The sequence below is a fragment of the Leptonotus elevatus genome, chromosome 11, assembly GCF_054856555.1.
Source record: "Leptonotus elevatus isolate MCC_2025b chromosome 11, RoL_Lele_1.0, whole genome shotgun sequence".
Classification (NCBI taxonomy): Eukaryota; Metazoa; Chordata; class Actinopteri; order Syngnathiformes; family Syngnathidae; genus Leptonotus; species Leptonotus elevatus.
In genome coordinates, this window is record NC_141249.1 from 16,759,432 (window position 1) to 16,777,072 (window position 17,641).

The 17,641-nt window shown below is 42.1% G+C and overlaps 2 protein-coding genes across 5 annotated transcripts; one reads left to right on the top strand and one right to left on the bottom strand.

The window, feature by feature from the left end:
* Positions 1-134: 134 nt before the first annotated feature.
* On the bottom strand, positions 135-4,254 carry LOC147166082 (chemokine XC receptor 1-like). 3 transcript variants are annotated; one of them, XM_086088353.1, is made up of 4 exons: positions 4,105-4,254; positions 2,566-2,718; positions 1,931-2,078; positions 135-1,714 (listed from the first exon to the last, which is right to left on the bottom strand). In XM_086088353.1, the coding sequence occupies exon 4, from the start codon at positions 1,704-1,706 to the stop codon at positions 699-701; it is 1,008 nt and encodes a 335-aa protein (XP_085944479.1). In that variant the 5' UTR covers positions 1,707-1,714; positions 1,931-2,078; positions 2,566-2,718; positions 4,105-4,254; the 3' UTR covers positions 135-698. The 3 variants fall into 3 exon arrangements, with proteins under 3 accessions (XP_085944479.1, XP_085944480.1, XP_085944481.1); XM_086088354.1 differs by lacking the exon at positions 2,566-2,718 and having other exon boundaries at positions 4,105-4,208; XM_086088355.1 differs by lacking the exons at positions 2,566-2,718; positions 4,105-4,254 and having other exon boundaries at positions 135-1,374; positions 1,546-1,714; positions 1,931-2,518.
* On the top strand, positions 2,648-17,282 carry fyco1a (FYVE and coiled-coil domain autophagy adaptor 1a). Of its 2 annotated transcripts, XM_086088344.1 has the most exons (18): positions 2,648-2,725; positions 4,122-4,219; positions 5,147-5,253; positions 5,351-5,476; positions 5,865-5,971; positions 6,250-6,393; positions 6,506-6,599; positions 6,760-9,255; positions 9,585-9,677; positions 10,206-10,324; positions 10,403-10,570; positions 11,358-11,504; positions 11,584-11,813; positions 12,581-12,737; positions 13,541-13,633; positions 13,707-13,917; positions 16,032-16,141; positions 16,285-17,282. In XM_086088344.1, exons 2-18 carry the CDS (start codon positions 4,159-4,161, stop codon positions 16,358-16,360), a joined length of 4,539 nt encoding a protein of 1,512 aa, XP_085944470.1. In that variant the 5' UTR covers positions 2,648-2,725; positions 4,122-4,158; the 3' UTR covers positions 16,361-17,282. The 2 variants fall into 2 exon arrangements, with proteins under 2 accessions (XP_085944470.1, XP_085944471.1); XM_086088345.1 differs by lacking the exon at positions 9,585-9,677.
* The last annotated feature ends 359 nt before the right edge of the window (positions 17,283-17,641 follow it).

A 17,641-nucleotide genomic window follows, 5' to 3' on the forward strand; every position in this document is an offset into this window, starting at 1 on the left:
TCAAATAATTTGGCAGTGAGTTTACACAGGAACAAAAACAAGTGATATAGTCACTGAACGTATGTATCTTTCACACTGTTTTTTGTGAACAGTAATACCCCCCCCCCCCCAGGTTATAAACAATTTAAGATTAAAACGTCCACACACAAAATTATAGACAACTGAGATTGTATTATATCAAGCAGTTCAAATAATGTAAAGCTAAATGTCTTCATACAATTAGTGATTGCATTTTAGCACGTAACGCAGGTTGAAATGTAAAGTAGTTAATCTACTGTAACTGGTTCATTTTTATACAAATATACAATCAAAATTGACGTCTGTATCGAGTAGTGTGTCGTTGGCGAACTTTTGATTTGAACAATTTCGAGGGAATGTACGAAATGGAATCAATTCATGAACTGATTCGTTTATTATTATTATTTAGTTTTCTTAATTTTTGGGGGATGGCATTCCACTTTCGGCCACTAGGTGACAGCACATTAAATATAACTGTACATTTTTATTCCGTGCCTCTGCTTTATGTGCGTTATTACTTTCAGTGGAACAGTACTGGGCCGTGAGTCGTGAGAGATTGCAAGGACGTAAGAACGGACAAGATTGAGAAATGTCTGAAGAAGCATCTGTGGCTGGGTTTTTACTTTCCGCCAGGACCTGGATTTGCCCCATGATGATACTAACCTTTAACCTTAGGCTATCTAATACATTGATCTCTGTGAAAGCAAGTTATGCTTACTTCCCTGTTGTGTCTCAACACGGCTTGGTCCTCTGAACGTCTTATAGAACATTGTCTTCAGGTGACCCCTGAACCTCGCGCCCACCAGTGCGTAGAAGACCGGGTTGAGGCAGCAGTGGGAGAAGGCGATGAGTCGGCACACGTAGAACGCATAATCCAGTCGGATACTTACGTTGCAGCCTTCAAAAGGCGGAACCAACTTGTTGGATAAAAGTCTCAGAAAGATCACCACGTTGTACGGCACCCAACCCAGGAAGAAAGCAGCCACGATGCATAAGACGAGTTTCACCGCACGACTCTTTGTATGCGATCTGGTTCTCGTGATCCTGCCAAGTATTTTGCAGTAGCAGAACGCCATTACCGCAGAGGCGACCAAGAAGAAGATGTTCTGTTGGGAAACGCCAACCGTTGCCCAAAGGTTGTCTTTGTATTCACAGCCCAGGGAGTGTTTGTCCTTGTGGGGGATGGAGACGACGGTACTGAAGAGCAGCGAGGGGACGGCCGCTCCGACACCGACGACCCACAACAGGACGGAGACCAGCACCCCCGAGGTTACAGTTTTTGGTCTCAGGTCAGACAGCGGGCGGACCACGGTCAGATACCTGTAGACGGTCATGACGGTCAAGAAGAGGACGCTGCTGTAAAACCCGATGAAGAAGACAAAAGTGACGATTTTGCAAAGGGCCTCGCGGAACAGCCAGCCCCACATGTGATACATGGCCCAGAAGGGGAGACCGCTGGTGAAGACCAGGTCCGACACGGCTAGATTGAGAATGAGAATGTTGGTTAGAGACTTGAGGTTCTCGTACAAAGCCAGGATGACCAGGACCAGGAGGTTTCCGACGAGGCTCAGCGTGATCACCACCGAGAAGAAAACGGGAACCACAATGGAGCTGAATTGGACCACTTGGCCTTTTTCGCATACTTCATCTTCATAGTCGTAGTCGTAGGGAGTGTCTGAGTTATTCATTGTTGTGCCTAGAAACAATTGCAGTTATATTTTTGGACATGTGCATTCACAAGTTAACTCTTGGCAAAGGTTCTAGTGCATTTTAGGTTCACCCTGAAATTCACCACACAAAAAAACAAACATATAATTTCATCACTTTATGAGTAGTGTATCACACACAATATTTTGAAATCATTCAGAAATTAAAATGTTCTTATAAATATAAAGCAAAAACATTAATCTACCTGATTTTTCCCCTGACAGATGGAGATCGTTGTTGGCTCTTGGTCATTCTGAGTACTTAGAGGCTGCATCATCCCATGATAGCTGTATTTCCACTTCTGCTTTAGTGGCCCAACCTATTATGTTTTCATATTACCAACCTAGTCACATCTAGAAAGAGGGAAGAAATGCACAAAAATGGGTTTATGGAAATGCATAGAGCGTTAAGGATGCATGAGTGTAAAGTGAGTCTGAGGGAGGGGATAATTAGTGGAAGCAGGTCTGGAAGGTAAAAATGCAAGCAATAAATCGAAGAGAAGGATGAAAAGAGGTCAGAAAGGAAGGCAGGAAGGTAGGCTGTAATTTTGTTCCAACAAAGGAATCAAAGGGAACACAGGAGGTCAGGAAGGAAAATGTGGCCAGAATAAATAAATAAAAAGTACAAATAAATAAATAAACGTCAATTATTTAAATTATATAATATTTTTTATAATTATGTAAATTGTAGCGTTTAATTAAATTGTGAGTAAACGTGTCATTTTCGATAGTAGTTAAACTGTCAAAACAAGCAACAGAAAACTAGGACAGACAAGTGTTCAGTGTTGCTCGTTGCCAGCGATCACATGACGCCAGTGTTTACACTCGGACGACAACCAACCTGTCAGTCGTTAGATCCCGCCTACTTTCCTCAAAACCATTGGTTGGCGACATAAGACTCGGTTTGTGACTGGTTGATGGTATTGTCAGTCACACCAGCTGCTCCGAGTTGATCCCACAGCGCAGCTGGGCTGATATGGACATGAGTCATATGCTGGAAAGTATGTTAAAGTTTAATAATTCCGCTTAGAGCAAATGTTGAGAGAATGTTAAAATATCGTGTTTTAAATATATGTACCGGTAATAGGAGTTGTCAAGCTTGTTGAATGTTTACCGTCATAAAGCTAAATTACAAGTTGTTAAGTCAAGTCGACAACTCCTCGCTTGTGGGATCTTTAAAGGTTTTCTCTTCGCGTTTTAGTATCAAAATATATCAGATTATATTATTAATGTCACTTAGTTTTTGCTCGAGGGGTCCAATATGTTGTCAGAGTTGAACAAAGCCGCCGGAGATTAACCTAGTTAGCTTTTAGCTAACGTTATAAATCGTAACATTGCTCTTAAAGTGGACTAGTGGACTAGTAGTCGAACATGAAAACGGTTTGGTTTACATTGCTATGTTGTATCTCTTGCTTCGATTTTATAATTCCTCTTTATACTATGCTTGATTTCCCCCTCCAAACTAGCTTCCAATAATCTTGGTAAATCATAATTCCATACCTTACTGATAATGACCTTAAAAGTGAAGCATCATATAACTTCCATTTAAACTGTAGTATGTTCCATGAAATTGTATAAATTTATTTTGCAACAGTTATTCTCTTAATTTCGTAACATTTCTCTTGGCTGCGCTGCTTCCAGTATGTGAATATTCGATTTTTTATTTATTTATTTATTTGTTTATTTATTTATTAAGCCCAATGATATCTCAGCCTTCATGTGCTGCCATGTCAGTCTAATCTGCCCATGGCTTTCAGAATCAGTAGTGCTAGCCAGCCCACATAACTACAACTATATTAGCAATACCAATTAGATTTTACATTCATCCTCACAAGGCCATAGCGCTGGCCCTCGATGACATCGGCATTTTTCTGTCCTCTGATTGGTTGGTCTCGGCAAAACTTGTTTTTACTCGTAAAACACGTCTATAGCAATCTGCATACATTTCATATATTTAATAATTAGATATTTCACTATAAAATGTTTTTGTCATATTATTAAATAAATATTAGATTCTGAACTACTCCAGATGTTATACATGGCACAGTTGCCTCCGGTTATATTGCATTTTTGTATAGTATTGATGGTGTCGTGACAGTGGTGGTATTAAGAGGTGGATTACGTCAGATAAACCCCCATTGAAGGCCCAGTTACCAAATGCACAGGTAACTGGAATACAATTTGTCTATTTAGACACCTCTAGTGTTTATTATGAAATTCTGTATCACATACTGCTCTTGTAGCATCCGATTTATGCAGTCAATCCACAATTAAAATTGAGCATAGGTTAGAATTAAAAGAGTGATGCCATTTTTAAACATGACTGCATGAATAACGGCGTATAAAGTAAAAACAAACAAGAAAGAAAGTATACACGTACTGTATGTGATTCAACAGACTGGACGTGACTCCAGTGAGGAGGAGCGGTGGGGCCATGGCTGCCGGGGCTACGGTCGGGGAGAGCCAGCTCCAGAGGATTATCCGAGATCTACATGGTACGCCATCAGCTTTGTGTGTGTGTGTGTGTGTGTGTGTGTGTGTGTGTGTGTGTGTGTGTGTGTGTGTGGGTGTGTGGGTGGGTGGGTGCGTGCGTGTGTGTGTGTGAATAGATCAGCATTGGACAGTTGTGGCCTGACATGTTGTGTGTCAACGGAGAAGCAACCGAAGAGTCACAAGGCTTTACGGTCACACTATGACTCTGCCCGGCACGCCTGGATCCAGCTAATCTCACTTCATCTGGTTAAAAACAAACAAAAAACTTGGCAGTGGATGTGACTTAGTGTCCGTTTAGAAAAGTGGCGAAGTCTGTGTCAGCATGCAGCCAGACAAAGAGCGTGCGCTGAGGGCAGCGCACGTGTCCTTCCGATTTTTGCGGTGGATTCGAGGCAAGTACATTATGTACACGAAGTGGACATGCCGGAATACGGAAGTGATATAATACATGCAAAATATTTACAGAAAGGTTTGTAACTAAATTAAAATGTGGCAAGTTATTGTCCCAATGGAACTTATTGCTTTTCTAGAAGAACCGGTCACCAGTAAGCATTAATTGTTGTGCCTGTGCCACAAAGTGCCTTAATAATGCTGAGTGGTACGTATTCAGTGACGTTCTTCACATTTTACAGTTTTGGAGCAGGAATGAGGAATTTCAAACTCAATCCATACTTTTAGAAACACATTTAACCACTAAAACTGTACGTTAAGGTCAAATGAAAATTGTACTTATTTAAAAGTTTAGAAATAAACAAGACTAATTGTAGATTGTACTTAAAAGTTAAATACCTGTACAACTGAACTCTACTTAGGCAGTGATTATTTTCTGCACCACTGGGGCGAGCCTTTGTACCATTTATTCACCACTGTACATAAATATTTAGTTTGTTCACTAATACATTTAATTTTTTTGTTCTTTGTAATTGCAGAGGCTGTTGGGGAGCTTGCTAAAGAGTACAAGGAAACCGGCGAGCCAATCACAGATGACAGCACCAGTCTGCACAAATTCTCCTACAAACTGGAGTACCTGCTACAGGTGTGTGTCCCAATTATGATCTTAATCAATAATATACTGTGCTAAGTAATGTCATTCCAAATGAGCTATGACAACTATGCCACTACTTGTCTTTCAGTTTGACCAGAAGGAGAAGACAACATTTCTTGGTACAAAAAAAGATTACTGGGATTACTTCACTGATTGCCTGGCTAAAATGAAAGGTGCCAACGATGGCATTCGCTTTGTCAAATCCATATCGGAGGTATGAACACTTTCATGCTATATTATCATCCCCTGATTGCACTGTAATCAATTTTTAACAGTTTAAAAGTGATGAAAACTGTCAAATCAAAGCGGCAGCTACTCATGAAGGATGCTGACGAAGATGCATACGGCCACTGGCTGAACATTGACATTTACACGGCAGGAATCACAAGACCAAATCAAATTAGTCAGTCTACGTCTGTGCAAAAGGCATTGCATGCTTATTGCGTTCAGTAATGTGGCGTAATGTGATTTAAATTGGAGTTGAGCGAGATTTTCAGTCATTAAGGTCATGCTAATCTACAAAAGTTGAATCAAAGCAACTGGAACGGCAACTTCTTGTTTGTTGAAGGCATTTCACCTTTAACCTTTCCTCCCTCTGATAGCTCAAGACATCACTCGGGAAGGGCCGGGCGTTCATTCGTTACTCCCTCGTGCACCAGCGACTGGCTGACACTCTGCAGCAGTGCCTCATGAACCAGAGAGTCACCAGGTACAACTTCTGATTAGATGTTAACAATTGTGTACAGTAATTAAGACACCAAATATCCTTTATTTTTCCATAATTATTATTTTGTACAACAGCAAAATAAGATATATTTCTATCAGGGTAAATATTATAGCCATTGTTGACAAATCCATTTTAGGAGCTGTAAAAAGGGCCTTAAAAACTGGTCATGACAGTAGTAGGTAGCTTTTTGTTGATTTTATTTGATTTATTCATACGTTGGCCATCTTTGTTTTAATTTGTCTATGCCTCTGTCCCCACAGTGACTGGTACTATGCAAGAAGCCCTTTCTTGAAGCCTCACCTCAGTGTTGACATCATCAATCACTTGTACGAACTCAACGAGATTCACTTCGATGTCGCTTCCAGAGGCTATGACCTTGATGCCTCCTGGCCCACTTTTGCACGGTAAGAGTTTAGCTAAGGACAAACCAAAAAACACCCACCAGGATGGGAAATTGATGTTTAGTTGAGGTCGGTAAGATTTACTGAAATTACAACTGCACCTTTCAACAAACAGGAGGACACTTGGAAGTGCGAGCTCACCTGGACACTCATGGAAACCGCCCACTCGCAGTTCCAGTATTAACAGTCTGGCCAGCAATTACTCCCAGGTAACTGATCAAAAGTCAAGCAAGATATGTCCTAGTATGCTGGTTGGCCTCCAATTTGTCGGGATTCAGAAAAAAATACCGTAGAAAATAATAAAATAATTCATCATTAAACATGACAAATTTTGTTTAACATTTTAACATTTCCCTTGCGAACATCTAGCAAGCATCAGAGTTCCTCTCCAGCCCCGACTATGGTCAGGGTCTGCTGAACGACCTAAACGACTCCCTGCCTCCCTGTAGCGAAGACGTCAGCACCGTGGAAGACCTTCGTCTGGAGCTGGACCGCTCTGACCTGAGGCAGCAGGAGCTCTTAGATAAACTGAAACAGTTGAGCGCGGAGGCCGAGGAGCTCAGAGGGGTGGTGGTGGAGCTCCAGAGGCAGCTGGATATATCGCTGACCGCGCAAGAGGAACAACAGGGTTTGCAGGGAGAGCTGCAAGGGAGAGAGGAGAGCCTTTCCAGAGAGGTGGAAAAGCTCAAGACTGTAGAAAAAAACATGGAGGCCGAACAGCAACTCCTGCAGGAAAAGTTGGCCGCCACTGAGAGGAAAAACATTGAGCTACTAGCCAAGTTGGACGGAGTTCTGAATGAGAAGGGCCAACAGGCGGCCAGTTACTTTGATTCAGCGCAAAAGATACACGACTTATTGGACAGCTTGAAGGAGGCAGAAAAGAGCAAGATGGAGGCAGTTGCTGAGGCTGAGGAGAAGAGGAGGCAGACGGAAAGGACAGAGGAGGAGCTGAGGGTGAAGGAGGCTGTAGCAAAGGATGCTGAAACAAAGCTCAAAGCGCTGCTTACATCTGAGTCTGAGGAGAAAGGCAAACTGCAGACCAGAGTAGAGGAACAGTGCCACGCCATTGAAAAGCTGCAGGGTGCCTTGACGCTGAGAGAGAAGGAGACCAGCAACTTACAAAGGCAGCTGCAGGACCTCCAAACATCTCTGGAGGAGAAGGACAAAGAGGCGGAGGAGGTGAAAAGGAGGGCAGAAGAGGACCGAGGGGAGCTGCACAAAAGCTTGGGTCGCCAGAGGGAGACTTTAGAAGTTGAAATCGCGTCTCTGAAAGATCAGTGGGAGATTAAAGAAGCAGAGCTGACCTCCAGCTGCGAAAAGCTACAACTTCTTGAAGACCACAACCAAAGCCTGAGCGCCGAGAGGGACAAACTGACCTCAAAGCTCGACAATCTTGAGAGTTGCGTTCCAGAACAGAACGCAAAGCTTGAAGACTACAAGACACAGTGTGCCAATCTAATGGAATTAAATGAGAATCTGCTGATCTCGGCAAAGAGAAACGAGGAATTTAAGAAGGGCATGGCAGAGAACCGGAGAGTTCTTGAAGGTGAATTAGCATCACTTCGGGCTTCTGAGAAACAACTGAGGAGGCAGCTGGACGATGCCAAGATGACTGTGGATGAAAAAGAAAAGGGGTTGCGTGAGGAGAATTTCAAACTGGAGGAGAGCCTGCAGCATGCCAACATGGCCGCCAACCTCTCGGATGTTACGTCTAAGCAGCTCGAGAAGGAGAACCAGAGCCTGCGGGAGGAGCAGGACACCGTTAAAGAATCTCTCTTTCGCATGCAGGCCGACTTAAAGAGCGTTCACGGGCAGATCAGCGAGCTGGAGAAGAGCTTAGGAGACTCGCGCAAGAATGAAGTCAACCTTCAAGAGCAACTGCGGGCCATGGAGGCGCAGCTGGAGAGTAAAGAGAAGCAGCTTCTGGAGGTCCAGTCCAGGGTCACTACTCTGAAGGCCACAGAGAAGGAGCTGAAGTTGGCAAAGACGAAGGCAGAAGCAGCTTGTGCGAAACAGACCGAAATGATTGAATCGGTTACGTGTGAGAAGCAGGCGATGGAGAAGTGTCAACTGGAGAGAAGCGCTGTCCAGGCTAAAGAGGACCAGGAAGTTGCCGTCAAGCTGACCGTGATGGAGGGCCAGATGGAGGTGCGCATGAAAGAAGTGTCCAGGCTCCAGGCGGACATCTTAGACCTTAAGGTGAACTTACAGAGATCAGAGGAGCAGAAGCTCAAATCCCAAGCGCAGCTGGAGGTGACCGAGGCCCAAAGAGATGAGCTCCGGACTCTGACCGAGCAACTGAAAGTCCAGACTGAGGCCCTGAACCAAAAGCATGTAGTGGAGCTCCTTGAGTGCAAAAAGAAAGAAGCGACACTAACCGAGAAGCGCGACAGAGAGATGGCCGCCCACGCCGAGCTTTCCATCTCCGCCGCCGCTCTCCGAGAGGAGATGTCGGTCCTCAAAGCCGACAACAACCGTCTGACCCAGGAGAACACCGAAACACGAGATGGCTTGCACCGGGCCAACACGGAGATGGCCGAGCTGGGAATGACCATTTGCAAGCTGAGTGCGGAGAAGGAGGAGGCCAGGAAGCACTGGGCTGATGATGCCGCCGCCCTCGAGGAACTGAGGCACGAGGTCGAGCGCCTGGAGGAGTGCACGGGCCAGTTGCAGCTTGAGAATGACAGACTAGAAGGAGAGCTGAGCCACAAAGAGAAACTCCCGGAAGCTATCACGGAACTTCAAGAAAAGCTGGAAACGAGCAAGAACCAGCTGCAGAACCTCAGAGTCTCCAGCCAAGAGGAGATGAAGTCCCAGAGGTTCCAGATGAGCTCAGAGAACATGAACCATCAAGTCCAGATGAAGGTGACTTAGTCCAAAAACATTGCAGTATTGTTAGTTTTATGGATAAAAAAAAAAAAGTCCAACTTTATGTATTTGATTTGATTTATTATTATTTTTTTCTTTAAATTTTTTTAGAAGGCAGTTTCTTTTAAATAAATCGGGCATTATTATTATTATTATTTTTTAATAAGTTGGACTTTTTTTTAAATAGATTTATTTTAATGCTGGGCAGATGTTTTTTTTAATTTTAATACATTGGATAGATTAAAAAAAAGTCGGACCGATTTTTTTTTTTTAACAAGTTGGACATAGTTTTTTCCACAATGTTTATGCACTCATCTCACACTTAGAATGTAGAGAAGCAGCTACTTGAGATCAAAAGCCAGCTTCAGGAGGAGAAGAAGAAGGTGTTGCATTTGCAGGACAGAGTGTCTGAACTTGAGGTTTGTGTTCTGCAGGCATCACACAACACATTTAGTAGTAGTATGGGATCTTCATTCTCTGGAGAGTTCATATGTAGATGTATGAATATGCACTTGAAGTCAAAGGAAGCCTCTGCAGACCCAATTACTGCTGTGGAGTGCGAGACTCCACTCAGAGTAAAAAAAACAAGACGTTGCCTTCATCATTAATGCCCCTGGGAGATGATTGCACTGAGTTGCACGCCTTGTTTAACAGTTGCAATACATCTTCTCACGTACTGATAATAAGATGTGTACCTTACTTTAATGGTAGCAAGCATAGTAATTATACTGAGGACTTTAGCTGCCCAAATGTAATTAATAAATATCTCAAATTGGCCTGTAATCACCAATAAGATCAGGTAACTTAAAATTACAAATGTTTTTAATAATTTTCACTCCCACAGGCTTGTGTTATTTCTAGGCAAAAAGGTACCCATTCAATAAATAAAGATTCAGTCTAAACCACATGATCCTCTTTAATTGCCCTTCTGCTAATGTTCTTAACAGGCTGAGAATGATCAATACCTGCAGCTGAGCGGTGAGAAGGATGCCCATATCACCAAGACTGAAACGACCGTTCGTGAAAGCGACGATGCGATTCAACAGCTGAGAGACGCCGTAACCAGGTTCCAGCACGCCAACGCTTGCGGATTTCCCTGCGTAATGTGGGTTGTACTAATTCCAAAGTGTTTCTCCCACCTCAGTGCTGAAAGCTCACACTTGGGCGCGCAAAGCGAATGCGAGGAGTTGAAGCGGAAACTAACCGTCATCCAAGAAGCGAAAGAAATTCAGAATCTGAAGTTGACAGCTGAGATTGATGACCTCAACAGGACCAAGGTCAACCTGGAGGAGCGCCTCATAGAGCTTATAAGGTAGCACCTGCAGCAACGATTCTGAAGGTTTGGTACTCGGGCTCACTCAAGTGGAACTTGAAAAGTACAATTCAGTTGTACTGAACTTTTTAGTGCCATTTTCTTATCATTATGGTGGTGCTTTGAGCGCTCTGAATTTATTTTAGATGTTACTTGGCATCAAATTTTGAGAATGACTGGCCTAGAGTATGTTAATATCAGTCAAGAGCAGCAACTGGAGCAAGTGGCGTAAGTGCCTCATTATCTGTTGGAGGCCTACTGCCGAGTCATTACTGGTTGTTTCTTCTCTGATGTTCACACTGTTTTTCTGGGGAGAGCAGATTTTGTTCTCCTCACCGGAAAGGCGGAAAGGCACCGAATGAAAGGCGGCAACATTTGTTTATATGTGAGGAAATGTATGCAGATACTTTAATGAAGACGAGAGCAGGAGGCGAGAGGTAGAGGCAGGAAAAGAGAATAGAAGCTTTTGCTTTATTATTCTGGTATCAGGGTTTTTCCTGTGTACAAAATACAGAGGCGGCCACCGCCACCTAATTTGCTTGCCACCTTCAGCCTGCGTCACTGTGTTGATTGAGCTCGGCAAGAACGCATTTTAACCGCAGTTGCAGTGTTGCGCCATTATGGAGGCGCTATATCAGCAGCAGTGCAAATATCATCTGATCTATTAAGCTATGTCAAAAATTCTCCCTTTCCAAGTATCATAATGCTCTTTTTTTAATTGGCAAACAATATACTATATTTCACTGATATAGTTGATGACCGTTAAATGTTTCTCCTTTTCCCTCAGGGACAAAGATGCTCTGTGGCAGAAGTCGGATGCGCTGGAATTTGAGCAGAAACTGCGAGCGGAGGAGCGCTGGTGGTTGGCGGACGCCACTCACTGCCTCGGCTGTCAGGGTCAATTCACCTGGTGGCTGCGCAGGCATCACTGCAGGTGTGTATTCCGCATCGCAAAAGGATGAATTTCAAGACACACCAGTAACATTTGTAAATGTTTTATTTCTTTTTTTAAGACTCTGTGGCCGCATCTTCTGCTACTACTGCAGCAACAACTACGCGATGATCAAGAACAGCGGTAAGAAGGAGCGCTGCTGCAAGGACTGTTACAGCCAACACAGCGCAGTGGTGGAACGCTTCACCGCTGCCGAGCTCAGCCTGTCTGACGAGCAGCCTTCCCCACCCGGAGCCGGACCTCATCCTACCCCTGAGCCTGCACCTTATAAAGCCACTCCCAGTGTCACAGGTACGAGGCGAGCAGGGACGAACAACATTATCCCAGGGAGATGCGTGAATCAATCCTATGTTCTTTGAAGATTAGGGATGTAACAATATCCAAACATCACGATACGATATTATCACAATATAAAGGTCACGTGATGATACGATCATTTTCACAATATTGTGAGGGGGTTGGCGATATAAAAAAGGTACCAATATTGTAAAAAACAAAACAAAAAAAACCACAACATTGTGTTTTTGTACATAACAGCAATGCATATAAACAACCTACAATCTCTAATAACAGTTCATATTGAGGCACTTACTTGCTAATGCACGCATACATTGTGTTGCGAAAATCAACCTCACCTTTTTAACAGATATGCTGCTTTTAATATTGTGACATGACGACAATATTGTGGCAGTTTTAACATCGCAATATCACGATATTGCCGTTATTGTTGCATCCCTTTTAAACATAAACAATAACTCGTGTGCTCGAAACATGTCATATGCCTAAGACAAAGACGCTACCATACATAGCCTACAGTATTTTCTATATATTTTTTGCTTGTGTTTAAAAAGTGTGTTTTGATATGTTTTAAAGACTATTGGAGGGGTCAAACTATTTGATTTTTTTCCTATGGTCTCAACACAATGACATTTTCCACTATAGTGGGTTGTACCATATCACCTGTGATGAATTGGGTTCAATGTAAATAGATGTGTAGTCGGTCCATGTAGTTATTCCATATTTTTTCAACCTAGTCACACCATCAAGTTCTCTCCCAGTTTCAGACCCGAGCAACAAGCCTGATGACGGCGGCACTTTTGATATCATCACAGAAGAGGAGGTCAATGGCGTGTATGACAGTGACACCAATTCACAGACCACAGGCGGCTCCTTTGAGGGAGAACAAGAGCGAAGGCCACCCGGATCTGTGGACATGTAAGTATATTATAGCCGTGTTTCCAAACTCAATTTAGTTTGCTTGGTATGGTTCAGGGCTTGTAACTTTTATCCCAGCAGGCCATCAATTTTGTCTTTCTGGTAATCTTTCTCCACCATCAAAGCTGGGAATATCTCCCTGTTGCTTGAGATACAACATTGATTGTTTCCTGCAGTGGACACCCCACTGCTACTTTTATAGGACAAAACAAGAACAACCTTCCTCTGCAGGCAGGAAAACAAATCTTCAGGCTCTGGCAAGAATGCCAAGAATTAAGTCTTTGGTTTAACATATAAAATTCATGGCGGAAATAGAGCATCTGGCTCTTGCGTAAATACCTTGTAATCTTCATGTTGGTTTTACATGTGCCTTCGAAAACAGCCCTAAAGCTAGGAATAATATAGCTGTTACGAGTAAATGTGTGAAAGTCACACTGCGTCGTCATTTTAGAGCTTCGTAATGGATCAAAATATTCTCTTCGAGGAGCTTTTAACTGCCTATCACTGTATTCATCAGTGGCTCCCGATGGTTACATGTAATGACAACTTTGTCATCTCCATGACGACGGAGCATATATCATTGGCTGCTAAGATTTGTCTGAAAGCCCCAGAAAAAAGGCTCCAGTCGATGCGTGATGCTGGGTTAAGATTACCGCGGACTTGTGGGTAGCATCCAAGTGCATTAGTCATTATGCTGAAGGGTTTCGCCAAGTCATCCTTTGAGATAGCTGTCCTTCCTTACTGTTCCATCATGTGGATGAAATTGTGACATTATTTTTCTTTGTGTATGATGAATTTTGCAGAGGTGTTGGAGAATTAACCCCCGACGAGCCGGAGGAGAACGTTGCCACTGTGCAAGATTCGGAAATCAACCTCCTCAAGTCAGGAGAACTCACGTGAGTGTTGACGTCAACGGCGCGCCTGACTTTTGACGAATCCTTTTCTATTAAAATGGCCGTCATCCTGCAGGATGGCCGTCCCGCTCAGTATCGAGGATATTTCCCAGTTTGGCGACGGCTCGCGGGAACTCTTCGTCAAGTCCAGCTGTTACAGCATGGTGACTGTTGCTGTGGCTGAGTCGGGGCCAACCATCAGCTGGATGTTTTCCTCTGAACCGAAAAGCATCTCCTTCAGTGTGGTTTACCAAGAATCTGCTGAAACTCACTTGGAACAATCAAAGGTAGATACACCTAGGTTAACTTCAGTTAAACATATTCTATATATTCATCTATCCATTTTTTTTTTAGACAAAGTTGTGAAAGGATTGATGAATTGTTTCCGACCGGCTGTGCTTTCATCCACATACACACAGGATATGGCCCAAACCCTGCCACAATTAGCGAGTAATTGATGCCCCCCAAAGATGTACATTATTGCTTTTATTAACTCTCTCAATACATATGACGTATTAATACGTCATAAGCGTCATAGTCGCCGCGTACACATGACGTATAAATACGTAATTAGCTTTTTTTTTTATGCAAGAGTGTACACCTGGGTCTGGCGCAGCTTCTGATTGAAGGATTGTGTCACTACTAGCGTTTTGGGGAGCAGCGGGGAGCAGCAGGGAACAGCGGACTGAGCAAAGAGGAAGTAGAAAATAAGCGATCGGCAAAACAAAACAGTTAAGCCTGCAGGTTTGCTTTTTGGCTTTAAAAAAAGCATCCTCATCGGCTCATCAAAGCATAACGGCGGCGATCGAGTTGCTGCACGTCAAGGAATGACGCTTCGTTCGTCGAGCAAACGCCACTAGCAACCGATGATCCGCGGGGTTAACGGCTCGTTTTGCCGGTCACGTCGACCCCTGGACGACTGAATGCTGCGGCAGAGCTGCAGTTTAGACCAGTCAATTGTTTATTGTTATGTGCAATAAACGGTTGTTTTGTTATCAAAAGCACTTTTTGGAATGTTGTTTTATTGCACTATTTTTTTTTTTAGATGTTTGAGCTGTCACAAAAGAAAAAATAGTAGTGTTAAAGTCCAAGTTGTGCTTGAAATGTTTGTTTTACAAAAAGCAAATTTTCTACGTTTTTTTTTCTCAGGAATTTGAATTTCGACAAAACTTGGCTATATTCTAACGCTGATACCTAAAGAACGGAAAAAATAATTTTTTGATGAAAGAAGAGAGTTTAATCTTTCTTTTGTTATGTTCTATGGTTATATAGCAATAGAACACAATATTCTGTGGGCCTTGCAAGATCAGTCAAAATCCAGTAAAACGGCTGGCATTGAAGGGGGTTGCTCCAGTGAAAATGGCTGCTATTCAATGAGTTAATAGTTTGAACCATAAACATACTACAAATTATGATCCCAAAACAGTGTAACATAAATTCAAACTCATCTTGAAGCTGAGAAAAAAATAGCATGCGTCCTTGACACCAATTACTACTTTTCTATGAGGCAGGGCTTTGGCGCCATCTTGTGGCATTTTAGAGTGTTACACAAAGAGCAAGAAAATACATGAACTTTTCCAGGCTAGGTTCCACAGGAGAAAAATTGTGAATCGCAATTTTAATTTTGTCTTTGGTCATTTTTATTATATTTTAAGCTGGTTTTGAACAGCTTATAAATAAGATCAATGAAGTCCGCTAGAAACACTGTACTAGATCTTTCCAACCACTATAATAAGCATGTTATAAAATGAAAATGAATGAGTTCTCTTTTGACAGTTATGATGCAGCTCTTTTGTGCAGGTGTACCTCATGTTCTGGAAGAGGAGTGTACTTTCACGCTCCACAGAATGTGATTTCGTGGAGATTCTGGAACCACTGAAGTACAGGATGGAGACATTATTAATCCATCATCACCTACATTATTGAATTGTCTCTTGACAATCCATTTTTCTAAAGCATTTGTCCTTATATAGGGACACAGTTGGACTGGTTGTCAGCCGATTGCAAGGCACATATAGACAAACGACCAATCGCACTCACAACACCTATGGACAATCTTCAGTGAATGAGCCGAACATGCATATTTTTGGAATCTGGGAGGAAGGCGTAATAGCATAGCTGAGATTCGGACCTCTCGACTGTAAGGCAGATCAACTCTCCCACGGTGCTGCCTCGTAAAAAATCACTTAAAAATCTACACACGGCATCCTAAAATCGGAACTGAACACCACACGCAGTAGGCTTTCGCTGGCGTTCCTACAGGTGGTAATCAGACTGCTTTGATATTGCTGATTGGCATCTGAGGGCAATGATTTTTTTTATTTGATTTTGTTTCTTTATTTTTTTTTTAACCACAAACCAACATTTTTCTTTTTTTTTTTCTTTTTTTTTTTTTTTCAAGGTCCTCATTCCACTGACGCGCTGCAATTCCCACAAAGAGACCATTCAGGGACAGCTGAAAGTGCGTCGGCCGGGAACCTACGCGCTCATCTTCGACAACTCTTTCTCACGGTAGGCTTCTTTACCTGCAAAGTGAATGAGCTATTTTGTTAAAACAACTCTCATCATGATGATGTCCTACTACTGTTTATCCAGCTGTCACGCATCAGTTAATGGGATTGCATCCGCTTGAACGGAAACGTTCTCCCCCGCAGGTTTATCTCCAAGAAAGTCTTCTATCATCTGACCATGGAAAAGCCCATCATCTATGATGGAAGCGACTTCCCCTGAAGCTTTAGCGTCACATGGACGTAGCTTAAGTATCACCATGGCAACTAAAGGGAGATTAAGAAAAACTCAGCATGAGCATTTTGGTTTTGTTTCAACCCGCAAAGAAAAACTAAATGTCTCAGATATATGCTTTTTTTTTTTTTTTGACAGCGATGACTTTCTTCATAAACAAAATATTCACCAGGTAACATTTTTGTTTTATAGTTGAGCAAAGTTTAAATGTGCGCTTTGATTGATTTAATTTGAGTCATTTTACATTGGAAAAAGAAGTAACACTAGCAAAAGGAAATCTGGCAACTATTTACTAAAATAAGGAGTCTGTGAAGCCAATGTATGTGTTTTTTTTAATGTATTTTAATTTTTCTCGGTGTGTTGTGCAGTCTTTCGATTCGAACACCCATTAGAGGTAGAAAACATAGAACTTTTTTTTTTCTTTTTCGTCTGAACACTATTTGCACTGTGCACACTTCTCAGGAGTTTGTCACAAAAATGACACTTAGATGTCATTTTGTGTTTTACTACACAGCATAGCAAAACATTAAATGAGCACCACCATCTTACTTATTGTAATAAGATGAGATATTGCAGAGTATTGCAGCCTCTTTAGCTTCCAAGTGCCTATTGACTCTAATGGCTTGTAATAGGGGTGCACTCTTTGGCTATGTTGTGTGTATGTTTAGGTTGGGTTTTATTATAAAACTCTTTTTGATATGTTTTAATAGCTTTTTTTGTTTGTTTTCTATTTGAATTTTTGTGTCTGTTTTGTATTTAGGGAAAACAAATATAGTTTCCTTACATTGGAATACTGTTCTTGTTAAAGAAAGGGCTTCTGATGTCTTTTTGATTGACACAAATTTGTATGCACAGCTATTTTTCTCTACAGAGCTGCACTTGTTTAAAAATATAAACTGTTTTAATGATATGATCCACGCGTTGACTTTTATGTTGTACTGGATGGTCCTTAGCATCTGAAGGGAAATGAACCTACAAGGGTAACTTTTGTTCCATTATTGTCCTTTTTGTTGTGAGGATGTAATCTTGTATTTATTTAAAGCTGCACCAATATTGAATCTTAGTATATAATACTGGATTGAAAAAATGCATGAAATATAACCTGAACATTAACTGCACTAACAATTTTGTCTTAACAGAGTTCATCAGAATGACAACTACTATGATGAAGACATTGTTAAAAAAAAAAAAAAAATTCTATAGTGAATGCAAATCGAATCTTATTATTTTTGTGTGGTAGGAATTCATGACCTCATTACTCTTGATTGT